The 21051-nt window shown below is 34.6% G+C and overlaps 4 protein-coding genes across 6 annotated transcripts; 2 read left to right on the top strand and 2 right to left on the bottom strand.

The window, feature by feature from the left end:
* Positions 1-1622: 1622 nt before the first annotated feature.
* LOC107491717 (nuclear transport factor 2) lies at positions 1623-6876 on the top strand. Its single transcript, XM_052262613.1, has 9 exons — positions 1623-2102; positions 2208-2342; positions 2917-3220; positions 3495-3760; positions 4266-4455; positions 4929-5050; positions 5139-5204; positions 5758-5845; positions 6380-6876. The coding sequence occupies exons 1-9, from the start codon at positions 2064-2066 to the stop codon at positions 6523-6525; spliced, it is 1356 nt and encodes a 451-aa protein (XP_052118573.1). The 5' UTR covers positions 1623-2063; the 3' UTR covers positions 6526-6876.
* A 686-nt stretch (positions 6877-7562) lies between these two features.
* Positions 7563-9646, bottom strand: LOC107491718 (uncharacterized). 2 transcript variants are annotated; one of them, XM_016112626.3, is made up of 4 exons: positions 9480-9646; positions 8396-9273; positions 8087-8259; positions 7563-7987 (listed from the first exon to the last, which is right to left on the bottom strand). In XM_016112626.3, the coding sequence occupies exons 2-4, from the start codon at positions 9203-9205 to the stop codon at positions 7864-7866; spliced, it is 1107 nt and encodes a 368-aa protein (XP_015968112.1). In that variant the 5' UTR covers positions 9206-9273; positions 9480-9646; the 3' UTR covers positions 7563-7863. The 2 variants fall into 2 exon arrangements, with proteins under 2 accessions (XP_015968112.1, XP_015968113.1); XM_016112627.3 differs by having other exon boundaries at positions 8396-9268; positions 9480-9635.
* Positions 9647-11375: 1729 nt separating this feature from the next.
* On the top strand, positions 11376-14198 carry LOC107491716 (uncharacterized). 2 transcript variants are annotated; one of them, XM_052262720.1, is made up of 5 exons: positions 11376-11553; positions 12178-12312; positions 13104-13291; positions 13513-13732; positions 14075-14198. In XM_052262720.1, the coding sequence occupies exons 1-4, from the start codon at positions 11495-11497 to the stop codon at positions 13722-13724; spliced, it is 594 nt and encodes a 197-aa protein (XP_052118680.1). In that variant the 5' UTR covers positions 11376-11494; the 3' UTR covers positions 13725-13732; positions 14075-14198. The 2 variants fall into 2 exon arrangements, with proteins under 2 accessions (XP_052118680.1, XP_015968110.1); XM_016112624.3 differs by lacking the exon at positions 14075-14198 and having other exon boundaries at positions 11377-11553; positions 13513-13923.
* A 967-nt stretch (positions 14199-15165) lies between these two features.
* On the bottom strand, positions 15166-18692 carry LOC107491715 (MDIS1-interacting receptor like kinase 1-like). Its single transcript, XM_016112623.3, has 2 exons — positions 15845-18692; positions 15166-15759 (listed from the first exon to the last, which is right to left on the bottom strand). The coding sequence occupies exons 1-2, from the start codon at positions 18495-18497 to the stop codon at positions 15323-15325; spliced, it is 3090 nt and encodes a 1029-aa protein (XP_015968109.1). The 5' UTR covers positions 18498-18692; the 3' UTR covers positions 15166-15322.
* Positions 18693-21051: the final 2359 nt, after the last annotated feature.

The following is a 21051-nucleotide window of genomic DNA, read 5'->3' as shown; positions in this document are numbered from 1 at the left end:
ATTCAACAATTCCATGCATAATTTTTCACCAAACTCAACATATGTCACCACTAATCATTAAACATTAACAATTCACATAATTCAACTTATCCTATGGACAATTAGCCTAAATTTTCACGCAACATTATATATTAACTACGAGAAATCAAAACTATACCTTGACCGATTTCTCTCCAAGCTCAGAACACCTCAAAGGCAGAAAACCTCTCATCTCCTCAAGTTTACAAATTTCGAAATCCTCACTAAATGAATTTTCAGCTTCCAAGGCTCAAATTCAAGCATCCAACATCCACCAATTTGACTCCAATTCACACAATTCAATTTAATTTCATGAAATATCACTATAATCAACACAAAAGCGCACTAATTCACTAATTCACAAGGATTAGTGATTTCTTATCTTACCCACAGACATTTGAAACAAAATCCAATGATAATCTCACGTTAGATCGCACTTAAATCATAAAAAATACCAAAACCCCTCAACATTCAATACCCAAAATCAAGAAATTAAAGGGGTGAGAACTGGGTGAAAAATTCAATTTTTTACTATTTTGTTCCGATGGATTTAAAGTGAATTCCAAGACAAATGCGTGGTCACAGACGACTTGTCAATCGGAATTGCGAATTGAAAATTACAAAAATTTGAAATTTGAATTGAAATGGGAGATAGGTTCTGAGTCTTCTTCTTCTCTTCAACGTGTGTGTTGAATAGAAGGGGGAGAAGGCTGAATTATGCTATTTGTATTGGGCCTAAGGTCGAGCATATGGACCCGGTTCGATTGATTCGGTTTGTTGATTTAGTTTTAGACTAAAATTTTTAAAATTAATGTTAACATTTATTTTTTAAATATTTTTACCCATTCTAATTATAAAATTTAATTTTTTAATTTGTTTGACTCATAATTAATTAATTTATTAATTATTCATTAATTTTCAGGATTTTAAATAAACTTCTGTCCATATAACAATTTATGATAAAATTCAAAAATTCTATAACCAGTAGTGATTTATATAAATTAGTTACAGAATCGAAATGTAACCATTTTAAAAATATTGTATTTAGATAATTTTATCCTCTATTTTATTTAAACGTGCAACTTGTCAAATATAAAAATACTAATTTATACTTTAAAAAAACACAAATGTATATCTCTAATGAATATATTATATAAAAGAAATATGAAAGGAGTTTGGTGTAAAATTTTATTTTTTTAAAATTATTTTTATTATATATAATTTATAAAAAGTGGTGTGTTTTTTTTAATGGTGTTTTATTTTTTTTATAGGTGGTGTAGTTATGATCTAAATCTAAGAAGATACATAAAAAATAATTATTTTTATTGAAATATTTATAAATTCAAAAAGAATTCAAATTTATTAAGAAAAAAGAAAAGAATATCTCATTATATTATAATATTTTGTTATAAATCTAAAAACAAAATAAAACTCAAATTATTAAATCAAATGCTCCTAATTCGTAACCCTAATGAATGATTAAAAAATTTGCTCAATTTGGCCACTCCGAACAAATCCTAGCCGTTGAACGTAGCTGTATCACCGGATGCGATTCGATGCGGAAACCCCTCGGCGATAGATATAAGATGTAAGATTATGTTAAAAAAAAGAGGGAATCTCACACGACTCCACTAACTCAGCAAAAGTAACGACACTGCCTCCATCTTCGTTTCAAGCTCTTTCAATCTCCGATCTACTTCTCCCTGTTTAATATTTATTCTATTTCAAATATTCCAACGTGTTGTTGTTGTTGTTGTTGTCGCTCATTCATCTTTACCTCTCTGCCTCTTTTTCTTCTCGCTGAGCTTCCTGTTTTTGGTTTTGGAGTAAAACCCTAAACTAAACCAAACACAGTACCAGCTTAAACCTTTTTCCTTCATTATAATAATAGACAATAATATATTATATTTATATACCTTCTTCTTTTACTTTACGGAGATTTAGGGTTTTATCGCGCACTTACAGTTTCCGCTGGATCTGCAACCACAAGAGGCGCTGCTGCATGTTTGTTTCTGTATTCTAGCTCTGAACACATCACTCATACTATGGCGTCGTCATACCCTGGTTCCGTCAGTGCTGCCCAGGTATTATTATTTTTCTTTTTTGGCTTCCCTTTTTTTTTGTCTTTGGTGTGCGCTTGTTTCTCATCGATGCAAAGATGATTTTTTTTTATGCTTAAATTTTTGCAGGTGGGTTCCTACTTTGTTGGACAGTACTACCAAGTTCTGCGGCAACAGCCCAATCTGGTTCACCAGTTCTACTCTGATTCAAGCAGCATGGTTCGCGTTGATGGAGATTCCACCACGACTGCTTCCGATGTCCTGGTATTCTTCCTCCTCCTTAATTTATTGTTGTGTTTGATTTAAATCCAGCATCTGCAATATAGTGTTAAAATTTATGTTTTTTCTTTTTTTTTGGGGGAGGGGGGGGTTTGGTGATGTCGTAGAGCGGCTCGTAAATCTCTGAACAAAAAGATTATATGTGAATACTTGTGTGAGAGTTCAAATTTTGTTATCATTGTTATGGGAGGAAGTTCCAAGTTCCAAGGTTTTTGGCCTCAGAGATGTTACCGTTTAGGCTGATTTCATCAGAAGTCAGACGTTTAAGTCGAACTTAGGCTTTGTTTGTTTTGACTGAAGTAGGAGGGAAATAGAGGAGATGGAAGAGAAATGTCAAATTTTGATGTATAATTTATAAAGAAAATTTTGTAATTTCTCTTCCCTCTCTATATTTCCCTCCTATTTCACTCCAAACAAACAAAGCCTTAATGATTTACCCATAGATATGGTGACAAGTTGGTATTGTTTGATCCATGTAGGAGATCCAATCTAGTCGGTTAAGTCTTGGTTGCTGCTGCTGTTATACTATAACTGATTTGGTTATGTTAATTTGGTGCAGCAAATTCACTCTATCGTCACCTCACTTGATTTTATTACAATTGAGATCAAGACAATCAATTCTCTCGATTCTTGGGATGGAGGTGTGCTTGTAGTTGTCTCAGGTTCTGTCAAGATGAAGGATATCAGTGGGAGACGGAAGTTTGTTCAAACCTTCTTTCTTGCTCCTCAGGAGAAGGGTTACTTCGTACTGAATGATGTTTTTCATTTTGTTGATGATGGAGTAGTATACTCAAATCTGGCACCAGTGGCATCTGAAAAGATTGACACACAACATGAATCAACGTCTCTTGCAGAGCCACCAGGTAACATCTACTCGATTTCCTTAACATGTAATTAGGGTATTTATAATTTGTGAATCCGATGGTCCCTATTAGTAAAAATATATTTCCCCGTTCTTTTGAGGCATATCATTATTGGTTTCACATGAACTAAAAGGATCCAGGTTCTTCTGTGACACAATGTATTTTCGCATGAGCATTATCTTGTTCACTACAAATTAGAGTTGACCAATATGTAAATCTTACTATTGGTATAACCACTGCTTTCTTTTGGTGCTGAGTTTGCTATTTTTATCAGCTCCAGATTATGATTTGGAGGAAGAAGCTAGGGAATATGTCAACTCAGTGCATATAGGTGATGATCCGGTGGACAAATATAGTCTTCCTGAGCAACAGGAACAGCAGCTACATGAAGATCTTGAAGATGAAATTGTGGTTGAAGAAACTCCTGTAGAGGAGACATCACCACCCCGTCAAAATGTTGCACATACCACCCATGAAATCCCTGTTTCTCATGTGGAGGAGTCTTTAGAGGAGCCTCCCAAGAAAACTTACGCATCTATTGTATGTAAATTCTAGTATATATTTTTTCTTTTACTGGCTACTTTTTGTGTTTTGTGAATTTATATGTGATCATCTGTTGTGAAAACTGAACAGCCTTTAACTAACAACATGGTGCCACATCATTAGAACAATATATCATTTGCTTTAGAGTAGTTTCTCATGTTTCCATCTCATGAAGTCATCTGCAATTAAGAATCTGTCTTAACACTCTCCTAGGGAAACAAGCTTTTAACTGAGTTTCTGGTATTCATGATCAGAAAAGCGGAAATACTTTTTGTAGTGTCTAGAATGCACAAAGAAGAATCTATTATGGGAGACAGAAATCAAGTTATATGTTTGGAGCTAGTTGTCCTTTTTATGTCTTCTCACAGCCCAAAATGATCTGTTCTATTAGTAATAAAATATTGAAAAATATTTCTTATTGATAAAGAAACATATTGGAATGTTATTATGTAGTTTTCCTTGTTTCATTCTTAACTTTAATTATGATACAATTGAATTGTAGTTGCAAGTTGCTAGAGGGCTGTCAACTGTGCCGCAGCATACACCACAGCATTCCTTTAAAAGTGCCCCACCTCCTTCAGTATTAAACCATGTAGCACAGCCTGCTGTTCAGCAGTCAAGCTCCTCATCTACGTACGCTCCTGAGTTTGGTTCTGAGGCTAATGAGGAAGCCTATGGACTAGAAGAAGAAGGTTTTGCTTGTTACTTGCCTTCAAATCTTTGTTCTCTTTGGTCTCACCAGCCATATCACTTTGGCATACAATCGTAGATTTTTCATGTCTTAATTTCACTATAGACACTTGTTGCCTATGACTTCTTTTAACAGTTGGTTTCTTACTTATGGTATTCATGTTTTTATGTGAGTTTTTTAATCTGTTCTTATGTCTTTGTTGCTGCATGTGCTACTTTTAGTGAGTGAATGTTGTATAAAGTTTTCTATACACTTGACATACTTGTAGGAACTAGGATGACTTTTTAGGCTAGAATTCTCTGGGTAGAGTGTCACAGTGATTGTTAGGTATACGAAAATGTGTTCCAAAGGAAATTTAGGAATTAAATTCTACTATTTCTAAATTAAATGTCACTACAACTTGATGCTAATATTTTCTAAGAAGTTATGTTATTAGAGCATCAATGTTATTCTTGATCTATGTAAACCTTGCAGGAGAAGTGACTTCTGTCTACGTGAGGAACCTGTCTCCTAATGTCACTGAATATGAGATCGACCAGGAGTTTAGAAGTTTTGGAAAAATTAAGCCAGATGGAATATTCATTAGGGTCCGAAAGGTTAGCTCCTCTTGTCAATTAAATCTGACTTTTTTGGTATCCAATCACAGGAGAAGAACAATGCTATACCATAAATTGATGCTTGCAGGAAATTGGAGTTTGCTATGCTTTTGTGGAGTTTGAAGACATTATTGGTGTTCAAAATGCTCTTCAGGTTTGAAGTTATATTATTATTATTATTATTATTATTATTATTATTATTATCTTCCAAATATTTTAGTTAGTTGACTATCAAAACATTAAGCACCTTAATAATTCTGTTCCATAAGACCTATTTGGCTTTTATTTTCTTAACCAGCTATATGTTTTACTTAAGATTTTCTATTACTTAAACCAACCAATAATTTATTCTTGTTCCTGAGTTTGATTTATTGTCATCATTAATGTTTTCATACGGTCATAGAGTTCTATTTTGTATCCTTAGATTTCATAATTAAACAATTCCTGGGTTTATTTGTTATAGACTTATAGTGTTTAAGAGAATCTATGGATGTCTCATAAATTGAATCTGTAGTGCTCTATAAGTATCAATATCTACTGCTTCTAGGGTGTGCTGTTAATAACTATAATATCTAATTCTGCTTTAATTGAGCATTGTCAGCTAGTTATGCTGCAATGATCAAAGTACCCATATCATCAAATTTTTTTTTTAAATGATTTTTAGGCCTAAAACTGTCTCAAGTCTTGATTATGTGCTGTTATTATAGGCATCTCCCATACAATTGGCTGGTAGACAAGTATACATAGAGGAGCGGAGACCAAACAGTGGCGGTGCGGCAGCAGCTCGGGGAGGAAGTAAAGTCTTTTATATTACTTCTTATTTTTCTTACTCTTTCAAAAACTTCTCATGTACAGGCACAGAAACTTACATTTCAGTTAATGCTATAACTGCAGTTAACAAATAGGTTTGCTATGGCCTTTGTGCTCAGGGATCATAGTTGAACATGCTAGGGTACTGGTTTTGGGTCAGCACTCTGTATTTGGTCCATTAGAGCTATTCTATTTGGTTTAATAGTGCATTCTAAATGCCCTGCATCTTAGTGCCCAGAGGATATATTCATAGTTTCAAACATTAGTTTTTGGTGGTGGTTGTTGCAATAGCTTTGCAAAACTGCAGTTATTGTTATGGAACACTTTTGGTTTGTGTTATACATCAGATCCACCCCTGATGTGATGCTAGTTATAGTTTAGATAATACTTTTTAGTTTGGTAGTGTTTTTTTGTTTCCTGGTGAACTAAAATGAATAGGACATTGTTTGTACCCTTATTTGTTTTCCATTTTTGGATTTAATTTGGATGATTGATGTTCATTTCCATTGTATTGATCAGGAAGGGGAAGAGGCAGAGGCAGTTATCAAACGGATGCTCCAAGGGGGCGTTTTGGTGGTAGGGGACCGGGCAGGGGAAATACTCAGGATGCATCAGAGTATACCAGACTAAGAGGTGAAGGTTATTCTCAGCGTGGTCCGCGATGAGTAGTGTATCAGACAGCATGCATGAAGATGGGTGTTCAAGGTCTCGTACGATTATTGAATTCTGATATTTATGTGGGTGGGGTATTTGATGCAGGACTTCTGTGCCTTGATAGAAAGGAGTTTTACATTTTGGGTGTGTCGTTTGTTGTGAAAGCGGTGTTTAGACCTGAGTTAGTTTGTTTTGCAAGTATAACATTAGTTACTTCCTTTTGAATGCTTTTTATTATGCCATTCAATTGGGAAATTTTGGTTATTTGTGATGTACCCCAAGTCAGGATTGTGGGGGTTTTTCAGTGACTGAAAGGTCTGTTTGAAAGGATATATAATGGTTTAGATGTCACTGGAGGTCAATCACGTGTTTTATCTAGTCTAAACCAAATTGATTTTGCTAAAACTTTTTAACAGTACCACCAGAGTCATTCAACGTTTTCTATGCTGTTCAACATGGGAATAGCCAAACTTTTTCTAGTCATGTTCAATGTTTTAATTATTTTGTTGATGAATATTTTATTACACTTTTCAAGGATCCAAAAATGAAAACCCTAATGATTTTGCATGCTGTGTGTACCTCTTGGCAACAAAATAAAATAAATTACAGTCAACTACGCCGTTTTTCTTCACAATTGAGCAAAATATTGTGCCAAGTTGGCAACTGTCCCAGTCTCTCTCCCATCAAGATATTTTTCTCCATATTCTATTTTTTTTGGTACTAACCTCCATATTCTATTATTAAGTATCCAATTAATTCGGCTTGATTTAACAGAAGCCCATGAAGGTTTAGAAGTCTCTTAGCAAGGAAAAGTGCGGCTGCCTGAGCCTATTATTTGATTATTATTAACTTGCCAATTCGCCATCTCCTTGGTGAAATTGTGCTGTAGGAAGTAGGAACACCAACCCTCGCTTGTTCTGTCCTCTTATATGATGTGATCTTTCATTTTTCCCTCTCCAAATGCCAATTGTAATTTGCAATTTCTAGTCTCTCTTATTTGCTAAAATGTTGGGAGTTTGGTACAAAACCAATGTATCACTAGTCTCAATTGTGACACGCTAGCTAATCAATATGTTGATTACTTAATCAGCTTGCTTACAAACACCAATCACATCTTAATACTTCTGCTTTCAAGGGACCAATTGTGCATCACAAACTCAAAAGTTAAAGACCAGTCATCAGTCTGATATGATTTCACTTCACACAATGAACTACGCTTCTCAGCTCAACCCTTTCATACCAATACTCAGACCTCCTATACATATTTAGACGCTAGTAAGTAGTAGCAACATATTTATCTGCAACCAATTGCTATTTCTTCACCAGTTAAATCATCAATCCATTTTTCTTTAGGCACTAGCAGTAGCCATAGCTCCTTGATGAAATTGTGGTGGCAAACACTCTGAATCATTGCAATCATCCTCACCCTCCTCTGTGTCCCAAAGGAAACTTGCATATGCTGCATGTACATGGCTGCAACAACAAGGAAACCGTAACACACTATTATCAGAATTTATACACAACAAAGAAAAGAGTACAACAAATTGATTGTTACATTGGAGCACGACATACCTGTCTTCAGGAGAGGCTTGTACCGCTCTTTCAAAATAGGCTGACGCTCGTTCTTCGTCCTTGTGTAGCTCCCAAACTAGCTTCCCATACTGTGATAGAACATCGCCGTCTTTTGGATCTGCTAGGATGGCACGCGAATAATACTCCTCGGCTCCTTCACGGTCTTCTTTGCACTGTGACAAAGTAAAATTGCATTCCTCATCATCAAAACATTCATTTATTCTGAACAAGTTATACAAATTGACTGTGATATCACATACTTTTAGCAATTGATTTTTCCTTTCAGACATGAAGTAATAAGAACTTTACCTGATACAAATACTGAGCATAATTTCTCAGAAACAAAGGGTTCCCAGGATTTTCTTCCAGCATCTTCTTGTAATATTCTTCCACCCCAGATCTATCTCCATCATTTCCTCCAGAGCTCATGGAGTTATAATCACCACCACCACCACCACTGCCACCACCTCTACCACCCCTGCAACCACCTATGCCATCCACGCAGACATCAACTCCAAGCCCTCTTGCAAGATACATTTGTTTACCACCAAACTCTTCTTCCCTCTCAGCAAAACCTACCCTGCAGCTTCCATCTCTCACTTCTTCAGACAGTACCATACCCTTTTGAAGATTCATTAAGCTTCCACTTCCTTTCTCATATTCAATGTCACTGTCACTGTCGGTTTCTTCATCGTCTGCATCTTCTTCGCACAAGCCTTTGTGCTTGGTAACAGAGAAAGAGGGAATAGTCTCAAGTACCATACACTTTGGTCTTGCTGAAAATCTCTTGAAAGGAATATCTCCTACTATGTCTTCATTGTTGTTGTTGCAAGTAGCAATAGCTAAATCCTCCAAGTTCCCTTCAGACTGAACTCTTCTGAAGCCTTTGCATTGGCCTTCAGAGATTGAGGGTGAGATTGGAGAGGAAGTGCATGAGAACTGCATAAAGGGAGATTGATGGAAAGAGATTTTTTGGTGATGATGTTGAGGGACACATGGTGGAAGATGATGCTTGAATGCATGGCAGGATTCAGAGTGAATGCTATTGTTATTAGGACTGTCTGTGAAGGATGAGTGGAGGGAACCAAGAATTGGGGTTGAAGAGCTTCTGAGAAGCATGATTTTTCTGATTGATTCAGGATAGGATTTCTGTGATTGTTCCTTCCTTTTGGAGTAAAAGTACTACACTGAAGAAAAAATAACAAAAAAATTGTAAATTAGTATATGAACAATGATATACCCTCTAAAGATCTTCCTAAGCATACAAAATCATTGTTGATTTTTGAGACATGAAACTAATTGGTATGTACATAGCTACAAGGAGCAGATAACAACATTATATTTACTCAAAAATGATATGATGGGGTTGGAGAGAAGCAGAAAAAAGGATTACCCTTTTGAGATGCTGAGCAGATTCTTGATGATGCAAATTCAGATGGCCATTGGAGAGGAGCTTTTTTTGAAGCAGTAGACAACAAATCAGAAACAATTATATATATAAATATAGAAAGCCGGGGCCCTTATATATGGAAAATATGGTTGGAACATTCACATGTGAATGTGAACGTGAATTGCACAATCTTTTTCTCTGTACAAATAACAATTTAAAGAAGAAAAAAAAAATCATTGGGGGTAATGTTTGTGTGGTGGACAAGGCATTATTGATGGACAAATTGGTGTGGCTCAAGTTGGTGCAAAATATCAACTTGGTTACTCTTTTTTTGGTTTGGTTACGAGCATGAAAATAGAAACAATAATTAATAATTAATGAGTTCAACTAATAACTTGTACCAACCAATTATTCACATGGAGAGAATATCCTCCTTGAGATTTATTGGAGATCCTAACAACCGTTCAAGCTGAAAGAGGAAAATCATCAAGCAGCTGATATGCACGTTTTTATTTATGTTTTTATTGTTGATTATATATGCAAGGAAATTATGGAATTGAATCTCTCCCCACACACTTGCCCGTACACGTGTTCCTGTTTTCTTGGATTGTTCAACTGTGACAGACAGCACATGGTCTTCGTAGAAAAATCTCTCATTTCCTCTTTTCGGGGTAACATATTTTGTAATAATGTTCATAAAATAGAAGGAAAAATCAATGATATTTTAGGAATATATATGCTCGGCTAGTCGGCTAAAAAAATCTAAACCGGATTCTAAATCGATCAATGATATTTTTGGTGCCTATATATATAGGTATTCTCTTTCATTTAAATAAATAAGTTATGAGTCATAATTTATTTTCATATGCAATAGCTTCATCATCTAATCTAATAGGGTGCGTTTGTTTACGAACGCGAGACATTGAGATAAAAATATAGATACATAAAATTATATTTGATAGATAAAATATAGATATAGATATTGTGTTTAAAATATTGAATTAGTATATTTTATATTTATTTTAATAAAAATAATACAGAAACACTAATAAAAAATATAATTTATTTTTTATTTTTTTAATATTTTTATTAATTTTTTATAATTATATTTTTTATTATTATATTTTTTAATTTTTTAAATAAAAATAAATAAAATTTTTTTAATTTATTTTACTTCTTATCAAATAGAATACAGAAATATTAAATTTTGTATTTCTGTTTTTTATGTTTTGATCTTAGTATCTTATTTTATCTTATTTTAAAAAATAATTTTAAGGTACATTGGCCTTTAAAATAACTTGTATAACCCAAAAGAAATTTAGAATAGTTCAAAACCATATATTCAAATATTCAATAACCATAATTTTTAATAACGTATAATGATTTGGAAAATTTTCCTACCTGATTATTCCATACTTTTTAAAATTATATTGGTATCATGACTAATTCTTAATTAGCTTACAGACTGAGTAGAATCGTAAATTGATCAAATAAGTAGTTAATTCTTATTAAATTTGTAACTTTTATCAACTACTTGAACTTGATCTGATTCTGATGTGTGAGTCCTATTAGTTTCTTACTTTAATTCAAAACGATTAAATTTTCCTCCTTTTATTTTATCAATTGTTTAGTTTTAGAAAAACTTAATTCCTTTTTTTTTTTACAAGTGAGAATCGAACTCTAGACCACACTTGGTTATTGGTTAAGGGGGATTACTGCCTTCCCAGTTCCCACTCAACCACGTCCTTGGTTAGGTTTTTTTCTTTTTTGGATTTTCGGACATCAAACTCAGATGGTTAAAAATGTTGGGCCCAGAGTGGAATTTTCTAAATGAATTATTAGTACTAATCTGCCACTGATAACTAAAAACTCGCGCTGTTGCTTTCACAAGTTTTAACTATACAAAATAAAGCTGAAAGTTGTATTATTTATGATTTATGAAAATGATTTTTGCAGTAGTTATTAACTAATTATCGACCTCCACCGTCCCTCTGCTCTGCGACTGTGATTCACCTAAAATGTTCGCCAAGAGACTCATCTCCTTCCTTAGGTCCTCTCCAAAATCTCAGCTTTCAAGGTAACTCTATCATTTCCCCTTCTTCTTTTCTTCAATTATTAGGGTTTACTATGTAAAAAATCAAATTCCCTTTTTCTTTCCGGATTGGTTGGAAGGTGGTGATTGCCATTTATGCTGCCATGTCGAGATTTTGATTCTCATTCTCATTGATTGATTGATTGATTTATTTTCCTACGGTTAGTATTCAAGGGCCACTATGGTGTATAACAATCTTGGACAGTCTTCTTTGTAAATGTTATATGATTTTGTTAGAGCTCAGCTTGTTAAATGTTCATATTTAGCATGTTGCATTAGAAGATCTAGACCCTAAACCCTAAACAAACTTGCTAGTCTTCGTAACTCATCGATTTCCTTTGAGTTTTGGGTATTAGATTTCAATAGCTGAATAAAAATCCTTTAAACACATATTAGGGAAGTTTACCATTTGCATTACTTGGTAGAATATCTGAAATGACAACATACTAAGATGATTCCCAACATCAAAGGAGCAAAATAGTTGTTTGTTTACTTTGATTGGAAATCAAAGTTTTGAAGTATTTGTTGTCATTACTTTGTTGAAACTGATAGAATAGGAGCTGTAATTGAATCTGCTGTTGTGTGTTTACAAATTTTAAACTGTTGCAGTTCCACAAAGAATGTGGATGAAGGCAAGAGCAAATATTTCGGTCGCAAGGCAGTGTCGTTTGTTTTGATTACTGTTACGGGTGGTGTTGCTCTAAGTGCCCTTGATGATCTTGCCATCTATCATGGCTGTAGCAGGTACTTTTAAACTATATGTCTATAATGTGGTGTTGTGTGTTAAGTTAACAGTGGCTAGTGGCTACTATGATCTCAGCTGAATCGCTGAATCCATTTGGACAACATGATTGAGAACTACATTTTAACATCGGTTTACATGTATCAAACAGTGTCATTGCTCTACTCATGAGTCATATTAGAAGTCGCCCATTTAGTGCTCCTCCATCAAATTATTTATGATGTTTCCTATCTCCTCCATTTTTTCCCTGGAGAGGACACAACTCCTCAAGGTGATTTTTGCTTAAAACTGAAACTTGAACATTTCTTGTCCTATTCCACAATCAATTTGGTAGGAGTATTCAACATCTAGTTTTTTATATCCTTTGTTTTAATATGCCTTAGTAAAGCACCATCGTTTTTTTACTTTTAGCTTGTTAGCTATATAACTAGGTTCTCATGGAGGCAAGAGCACATCAAAGATATTTGTTCTTTTCTTGTTGTATTATATATAACTTCCAGCATTAGAGTTATAGTTTCCTTGTGATATTTTCTATGAAATGATTTTAAGTATGGCCCTCCAGTTGATGATAGAATAATAATTGATTTCAATTTGTTCACTCTCCTGTCCAAAGTAAATTCTATTGTAGTTTTGTCGTTGCTTTTATCTTTAGATGGTAGAGAGAAAGTTTCTTGAATTACATTTTGTGGGACCTTATATTAATCGTGATAGGAGTTTAACTTCTTAACATTTCTAAATTGAAATTCTGTCCCACCTTAGCAGCTTCCAAACTGATTAACTGTGAAATTTGCAGCAAGGCCATGGAGCAAGTGAGCAAGAACCAGGCATTAGTAGATGCTATTGGAGAACCAATAGTTAAAGGTCCATGGTACAATGCATCTCTGGCGGTAGCTCATAAGAGGCATTCTGTGTCTTGCTCATTTCCTGTTTCTGGACCACAAGGCACAGGTATCTTACAGCTAAAGGCAGTTCGAAATGGAGGTTAGTAATTTTAACGTTTATACCTCGTGGGAACTCTTCTCATTACTCTCACTTTACTGCATTAAAATGCTTTACAACAGTAAGATGCTCGCTTTATGGATCTACTTGCTTATTTGCATATTATATTTTTGCTTCTGAATGCTACTTGAATTGATTAATATCAGTCATATTGAAAGTGCATACACCGAGGTCAGTTTGTTTTCTTGGCTTCTTTTAAACAGAGGACACTTGGTCTTCCTTTTTTCTTCCCCGAGATTGGGACATTTTAATCATGGATGCCCTCCTTCATTTACCTGGGAATGATGAAAGGAATAGAACGATGCGGATTAATCTCTCTGACAAGTTGGCTTCTTCTTGTACTGCTGCTGCTTGCACTGCATGCGTACCTTCTCCATCACAAAATTCAAAGGCTAAATTGAGTACCACTCAATGATAATAAGTGTATGTAGCAAAATTTAATTCAGTTACATACTGCGTTTATGTTTCAAACAATTTGTTTAGTTGAGGCTGGGAGGATGTCAATATTTGTTTTTACAGAATAAAATTTCGGAATTTTTGTTTGGTGTAACATACTGTAATATTATTTACCATTTTATTTCACTAGAAAATAAATGATGACTTTTGAGATGAAATACATTTTCTTTTGTTCTCCACCCTTCATTTCCTTTTCAATTTAGTTAGCTAATACTTTTTTTTTTAGATTATTCATGTTTGTAGTTCTTTTTCCTACTTAGCACTAGACACGCATACTAGCCTTACCTTTCATGTCTCTCTTCATTTCAGCTTCTCCTACTGTATTGAAGCCCCTCCGCTTAATGTATGTTTATTTACTGTTGGATGTTAAAAAGATCTTTGTTTAGTGTTTGAATATATTTGAATAAAATAACATTTTTTAGCAGTAGTTTTGATGTAAATTAAGCGGTGAGAATTTAAAATTATTAACTGTGATATATGTAAACTGATTTGATATCCACCAAAATTTGGGTCTTGCATTCGTAGTTTTTTTCAATCCAATCCCCTTAGATACTTTTGCAGTTTACATTGGGTAGTTTTGTCAGATAAATTCATTCTTTGATATCCGGTTAGTTTATTTCTTTTATAATTAGAATTGTCGATGTATAAAATTTTTATTATAGAAATGATAAATTATTTTTGTTATATATATTTAGAAAGTCAAAATTTATCAATAGTTCCTATATAAAAATATTATTCGTATATCAAAATCAGCTATCAATATATTTGTGTATAAATACATGTGTGGTTTAATTTTTTTAAAATATATATTTATATTCTAATAAGTATTTTGTATTAGTAGCTGATTTTAGTATTTGATTTTAGTGTACACATAGCATAATGTATCCTTGATTATAATGCATAAGAATGACAAGGAGTGATTCTCCCCACCCCTCTCTCTCTCTTAAAATTAATTACTTTAGCGAAGCTGCTGCCCATGTTTCTTCAGAAGTTTTATATATATCGTTTTAAAAGACGTTGTCTGTGTATGTGTAGTGTGTACTCACGAGGTCAGCCTTTTGTGTTTTTTTTTTTTAAACGGTTAATACGTGTCAAGATTTGTTTAGAATCAATCTTTTGGTCAAGAACATCAAGTATTCAAGCACAAGCAACCTTGTAGCTTTTTGGAATGAATGCTTGCCAGATACCATTAATTTTGACAATCTGCCCCCCTTCTGCTTACTTGTTTATGCACCCACTTTTATGCAGTTTACTTTGATTTTGAAACTAGCATAACTGGACCCTCAAAAGGGATAATTTAATAGTATACTATACTACTATATTTTAATTCAGAAGTTATTAAGTCATAATAACTACTATGGAGAGTCTAGGGGTTAGTGAATATGTAACTGGAATCTGCAGACAGCAGAAATAAATATGACAACATTTAGGATACAAATAAAATTTATTTGCAAAAAAAAAAATCCATTTTAGATGTGGTGTACCCTCTAAAACGAAATATTGAATCTCTGATTACAAAGTTATATCTCTAAAAACTGAGTTGTTGTTGGTTCCTTCCTACACAAGGCCAATAACTGGTGATGGACTAAAAACTGGAACCTCTTTATTGCTGCTGTTAATTGAACAAGTTGTTTCATTGTTGTTGTTGTTGTTGTTGCTGCTACTCTTTCTCCTTGGTTTTGCTTCTTCAAGCATCATTATCACATCCCTCATGGTTGGTCTCTCCCTTGGAAGCTTTGCAGTGCAAAGAAGTGCTATTCTTAGAACTAACAGCATCTCCTCTAACACATGCCTACTGTTTCCTACTACGTTTGGGTCTAATGCTGCTTCTAGATTCTTGTTGTCTCTCAACTTTCTTCTAATCCACTCTACAATGTCTACACTCTCTCCGAACTCCTCATCTGTCGGCCGCTTACCCGTCAGCAGCTCCAGCAGAACTACTCCATAGCTATAAACATCAATCTTCTCATCCACCTTCAAGGCATATCCATATTCTGCCATAGAATGGAAAATGTTATAAATGCTGCTAACTGAAATGTAACTGTCAAATAGTATGAAGTGGCAATTAGTAACACTCACCTGGGGCTATGTAGCCGTAGGATCCGGCAACCATGGAAACAGTCTCATTCTTCCGGATCATCATCTTGGCCAATCCGAAATCTGCTATCCTTGCTTCAAGATCTGCATCAAGCAATATGTTGTTTGATTTGATGTCGCGATGGATAACTGGTGGATGGCAATCATGATGAAGATAAGCAAGTCCTTGAGCAACTCCAAGAGCGATGTTATAGCGCGAAACCCAATCTACAAGTAATCTTGCTGCTTGCTTACCATGCAAGGCATCTCCCAGGTTGCCATTGTGCATGTATTCATAAACTATCATCAAATCCGTGTCGTTATGAAGAAATCCTAATAACCTAACGATGTTCCTATGCCTTAACCTCCCTAAGAGATTAACCTCTCCAACAAGGTCATTGCTGTTGCTTCCTACTTCAATATCAGATCCTGCTCTCCACAATTTCTTCACTGCCACAACTGTACTTGATTGTGGTATCTCAGCCTTGTAAACAATCCCGGTGGCTCCCATTCCGATCACATTCGTTTCCTTGATGCAAGCTAGAATGTCTGAACTTGTGAAGCCAAGCCTCTGAAATGCCATCAATCTCCAAGGCCACCCTTTGCTACCTTTATAAAATCTTTCACCAAGGCAGGAGCCATTGGTGTACCACCTGGTGTATAAAGATCTCGCTACCAGAATCGCAATCCCAATGACTAAGATTGACGATATCCCAATGATCCATCCAGTAATAATGCGCCTTGTGTGTGAGCTTCCATGCTTAGATGTAAATGACAAGTTTAGGCCACAAGGAGGCAGGACACCACCACATAAGCCAGCATTCCCCACCAGATCATTTGGGTTTATGCTTCTTAGGATCCCATTTGCTGGGACTGACCCTTCAAGCTTATTGTATGACACATTGAAGGATTCCAGAGCTGGCGAAACACCGAAACTTTCTGGTATTTGGCCGCCTAGCGAGTTGCTTGAAAGATCAAGAATGGCCAATGTAGGCATGTTAGATATTGCTTTTGGGATTTCACCTGTTAACTGGTTGCTTCTTAGGTTCAAATTTACCAATTTCTGGCAAGAAGCTATGCTTGCTGGAATGCCTCCAGAGAATTGATTTGATGAGAGGTCTAGAACTGTAAGCGAGGGGCAGTCCTGGAATTGGTCTGGAATCTCACCTTCCAAGTTGTTGTTAGAGACCATGAAAGCCTGAAGATTTGGAATGGAAAGAATGGTGGAAGGAAGAGAAGAATGGAGCTTGTTTCTTGAGAGATCAATGAAGGAAAGTGATGTGGAAGAAGCTATGTCATCAGGGATTCCACCAGTGAGAGTGTTGTTAGCCAATTCTAACCTCTGAAGCCTCCCAAGCTTACCAAGACCAACTGGAACTGTTCCAGAAAGAAGATTGTTCTGTATTCTTACCCGAACAAGCGAAGTACATGTCGATAAGCTCACTGGAATTCGACCGGAGAAGGCATTGTTGAAAAGTATTAGCTTGGTGAGATTCCCCTGGCTGCAAAGAGTTTCTGGAATCTCACCAGAGAGTGAATTGGATGAAACATCCAACCATTGCAATGGTGAATTCTTTCCAAGATTACCAGGCAATGCCCCTGACAATGAATTGTTCCAAAGCTCAAGAACTTGGAGTTTAGGCAACTGTCCAAGACCGGACGGGACTGCGCCGAATAGCTTGTTTCCCATGAAATTCAGCAGCTGAAGATTCCTCAGCTGACTTATTTCAGGTGGAATTTTCCCTGAAAGCATGTTATCAGAGAGATCCAGCAGCTGCAAAGAACTCATGTTACCAATCTCCGGTGGAATGCTTCCTTCAAAATCATTGTTGTACAAGAACATTGTATTCAATGACTTGAGATTTCCAAATGATTTCGGAATCTCACCACTAAGATTAGCCACTGCCAAATCAAGATACTTAAGGCTTGTGAGGTTTCCAAACTCTGATGGAATCCCTCCTTGGAATTCATTGTATCCGAGGATCATAAACTCCATCGATGAAAGTTGTCCTAACTCTCCAGGAATCTTCCCAGTGAGATTATTCCCAGATAGACCAAGGAACTTCAACTTATGCAAGTTGCTGAATGATTCTGGAATTGTGCCTTCAAAGAAGCTTCCTCTGAGATCCAACATCTCCAATGAAGAAGCGTTTCCAAGGTCTCCAGGAAGAAGCCCTGTGAACTCATTGCTGGATGCATTTAAGTTCATAAGTCGCCACGCCCTTCCGAGTCCAAATGGAAATTCGCCACCGAAGAGGTTCTGACTCACATCAAGACTCTTGAGTGTGGTGAGATTGGCTATGTATTTCGGCAACGGTGATGAGAATCCATTGCAGCACAAGTTTAAAGAGGAGAGACTTTTAAGCCTTAGTATATCACTTGATATGTCGCCGCTGAGATTCTTGTGGGAGAGATCAAGCTTCTCTACTGCTCCGTCCGAGTTGCACCAGACGCCGGTCCATGTGCAGTGAGCTGAATCCTCCCCTGCTGTTTTCTCCGGCTTCCAGTCATGCAGGGCGTTCAGCGGATCAAATAGTCCTGCTTTTATAGAAATCAATGCAGATACTTCATCATTCGCAGCGAATCTGCCAATGTTGTAACATAAGAAGATGATCACGAGAAGCTTGCTTCTCATTTTCATCTTGTTCTTCTTCATTCTACCTCAGTTGTCATTCATTTGCAATCTCTTATGATACTGAAGGAGAGAAGGGTGAAGTGGTGATGATGGAGAGTGAAATTGTTGAAAGAAGAAGCACAGATGTATGTGGCTTTCTACTATATTATACGACCAATGATGACTAATCACTAATTAATAAATAAACCACTTGATTAGTTTAAGAGCTTGTCAGGTTTATGAACTGGTATTTGAAACCAGCTAGAAGCGTGCAAGTTATAAGCTTTGGACTTATTTGAAGTTTATCAGACATTAAACATGCCGCTTAATGATGCCTTAGTTTCAATAATCATTGTTAATTTGAAGAGGGATAAAGCAGTTAATTTTGTTTTAAAATACCACTTTATCTGCTATTTGTTTATGTTGGATTCCATTTTACGGTAATTACATTCTTTAAAAGGTAGAAACTTAGGTGCAGTCGATTTTACATGAAGTCGATAACTGAGAACCATTAAATGATTTGAATAATTTGACTAAATTTTCATTTAACGGCTCTCAGTTATTAATTTCACGTAAAGTCGACTGCACTTAAGTTTTCACTTCTTTAAAAACTTTCAATTGCATCTATATATTATTTTGAATTTTATAAATAAGTCTTACATATAAATATCGCTAAAATTAATAAAATATTTCTCTTTAAATTAAAGTTACTCATATTTGAGGAAGAAATTCTTAAAATCTAAATGTTCTTTTTTTTAAAAAAATATTTTATTATCTCTACCATTTTTAGTATGATAAAAATTTAATTACAAAATTTAAAATAATCGATAACAATTTTTTAAAATATAAAAATTTAATTATAAATTTAGTAAAATGATAGTGATTCTCAAATTAATTTAACCTAATTTAAAAAAATACATTAAGTTGCAATACAGTATTATGATCCAAGCAGTGTTGTTTTAGTCCTTAGGATATCTTTATAGGTATTGCTGTAAAAAACGAGAAAACTGAAAAAAGGTAACATGAAAAAATGCATGTTATACTTGAAGTTATAACCTCGTTTGAAACATGAACTTTATGAAATCTGCTTTCAGACAAAACAGAATTGGTCGAAAGCATCTTTCTCAGTAACTATGTTAAAAGGAAGATTTGTTAAGCCACTTTTATGTGTTACCATTACCATGATCATCACTTTTAGGAATTAGATTCATTTAATTTTAAGGGTAAGTTCTAAGTTTGACAAAGATTCAGAAAATAATGCATAAGTGGGGCCAAGAAATATATAATTGATGTAATTAAGACTCACTAGCTAGTCACTACAATACCTGTGCCATGTGATTAATGGGAATAACTTTTGACAAAGAAATAAGCTGAGAAAACCATGTAAGCCTCACAATTTCTTGTGATCCACTAGGAAGGGTTAGGGAATAAAAGAAGGAAGAAATATAGACAGATAAAAATATTTAATAAGAAAATATTAAAAGGATTATGCTAGGTAATCAATAATTTTTTTTAACAACATGAACAATCACCAATCAAATCAAAATATACTATATCTCTAAATTATTCATCTAAATTTTAATATTAGAATAATCATTCGCACACTTAGTAAAATGAACATTCGATATATTTATTGTTCACATTATTTAGTATTTTTATTATTTACCTATACTTTTCTGAGGAGTGCTAAGTAAACAATGACCATCTTAAACAACATAAACAACCATCAATCAAATAAAAATATACTACACCCTAATTTAATGCTACTAATTAAACTTAAGATTAATTTACTCTTTTAACCCTATCAATTCATATTGTTCACACATTATTCAAAAATGTTGTTAGTTACTTATACTTTCCCTTTCCATATTAGAATTCAAAAACATCACCCATCATCCACTGAACGGTTTTAGCCTAATAATTATTGTTAATTATATACAATATGATTTTGAGAAGGGAATCTTTCCATGTTACAAGGGAGGAAGAAATTTGATATAAGACAAGTTCTATCATTCATTAAATTGGACTAAATAAAAAAATTAATTGAAATGGCCACAAAAACAATTTTAATAACCAGCAGAGTATCAGTTCTACACTCAATTGACCATTAGTGAAATGCTAGGAACATATGCATATGTGCCAGCTAATAAAGGAAACCATGCATGCAATGCAAAAAAATTCTTTATTTTTTTTATCTTTGTTTTTGTTTTAATGATTGAAATCATTGTAGTTTTATTATAGTTTGATAATATGAAGAACAAAAAAATCCTCAAATTAATCCGGTAATTAATGATCATTATTAATTCCTAGAATGAAAGTAGCTATAGGGACATGCTCACAAGGATGGAGAATATATATAATATATTATTAAGAGGAAGAATCCACAAACATATAGAAATGGGAGAAAAGTGCTTCACTTGATCAATCATGGTCTGAGCCTACCAACTGCCACTTCTCATATACAAATTAAATATATATAATTTCATTTTTAATTTTCTTTGATACCCTTTCAATATTCACATGCATGCACACATGGTCTATGGTAAATGTATATTAGTGCACTTTTTATTTAGCCTAGATCACATTTTTGGTACCT

This window comes from Arachis duranensis, chromosome 6 (genome assembly GCF_000817695.3).
Source record: "Arachis duranensis cultivar V14167 chromosome 6, aradu.V14167.gnm2.J7QH, whole genome shotgun sequence".
Taxonomy (NCBI): domain Eukaryota; kingdom Viridiplantae; phylum Streptophyta; class Magnoliopsida; order Fabales; family Fabaceae; genus Arachis; species Arachis duranensis.
Note: the sequence above shows the minus strand (reverse complement) of the source record. Positions and strands in the feature narration are given on the sequence as shown.

What these genes read in the sequence shown, in the direction of transcription:
- LOC107491717 (XM_052262613.1), top strand. Translation starts at nt 2,064, where the DNA reads ATGGCGTCGTCATACCCTGGTTCCGTCAGTGCTGCCCAG. An exon ending in GTCTCTTGCAGAGCCACCAG is followed by an intron (nt 3,221 to 3,494) that starts GTAACATCTACT and finishes TATTTTTATCAG; the next exon opens with CTCCAGATTATGATTTGGAG. An exon ending in TATTCATTAGGGTCCGAAAG is followed by an intron (nt 5,051 to 5,138) that starts GTTAGCTCCTCT and finishes TGATGCTTGCAG; the next exon opens with GAAATTGGAGTTTGCTATGC.
- LOC107491718 (XM_016112626.3), bottom strand. Translation starts at nt 9,205, where the DNA reads ATGCTTCTCAGAAGCTCTTCAACCCCAATTCTTGGTTCCCTCCACTCA. An exon ending in ATGCTCAGTATTTGTATCAG is followed by an intron (nt 8,260 to 8,395) that starts GTAAAGTTCTTA and finishes ACTTTGTCACAG; the next exon opens with TGCAAAGAAGACCGTGAAGG. An exon ending in CAAGCCTCTCCTGAAGACAG is followed by an intron (nt 7,988 to 8,086) that starts GTATGTCGTGCT and finishes TTGTTGTTGCAG; the next exon opens with CCATGTACATGCAGCATATG.
- LOC107491716 (XM_052262720.1), top strand. Translation starts at nt 11,495, where the DNA reads ATGTTCGCCAAGAGACTCATCTCCTTCCTTAGGTCCTCTCCAAAATCT. An exon ending in CCAAAATCTCAGCTTTCAAG is followed by an intron (nt 11,554 to 12,177) that starts GTAACTCTATCA and finishes AAACTGTTGCAG; the next exon opens with TTCCACAAAGAATGTGGATG. An exon ending in AAAGGCAGTTCGAAATGGAG is followed by an intron (nt 13,292 to 13,512) that starts GTTAGTAATTTT and finishes TCTTTTAAACAG; the next exon opens with AGGACACTTGGTCTTCCTTT.
- LOC107491715 (XM_016112623.3), bottom strand. Translation starts at nt 18,497, where the DNA reads ATGAAGAAGAACAAGATGAAAATGAGAAGCAAGCTTCTCGTGATCATC. An exon ending in CTACGGCTACATAGCCCCAG is followed by an intron (nt 15,760 to 15,844) that starts GTGAGTGTTACT and finishes ATTCTATGGCAG; the next exon opens with AATATGGATATGCCTTGAAG.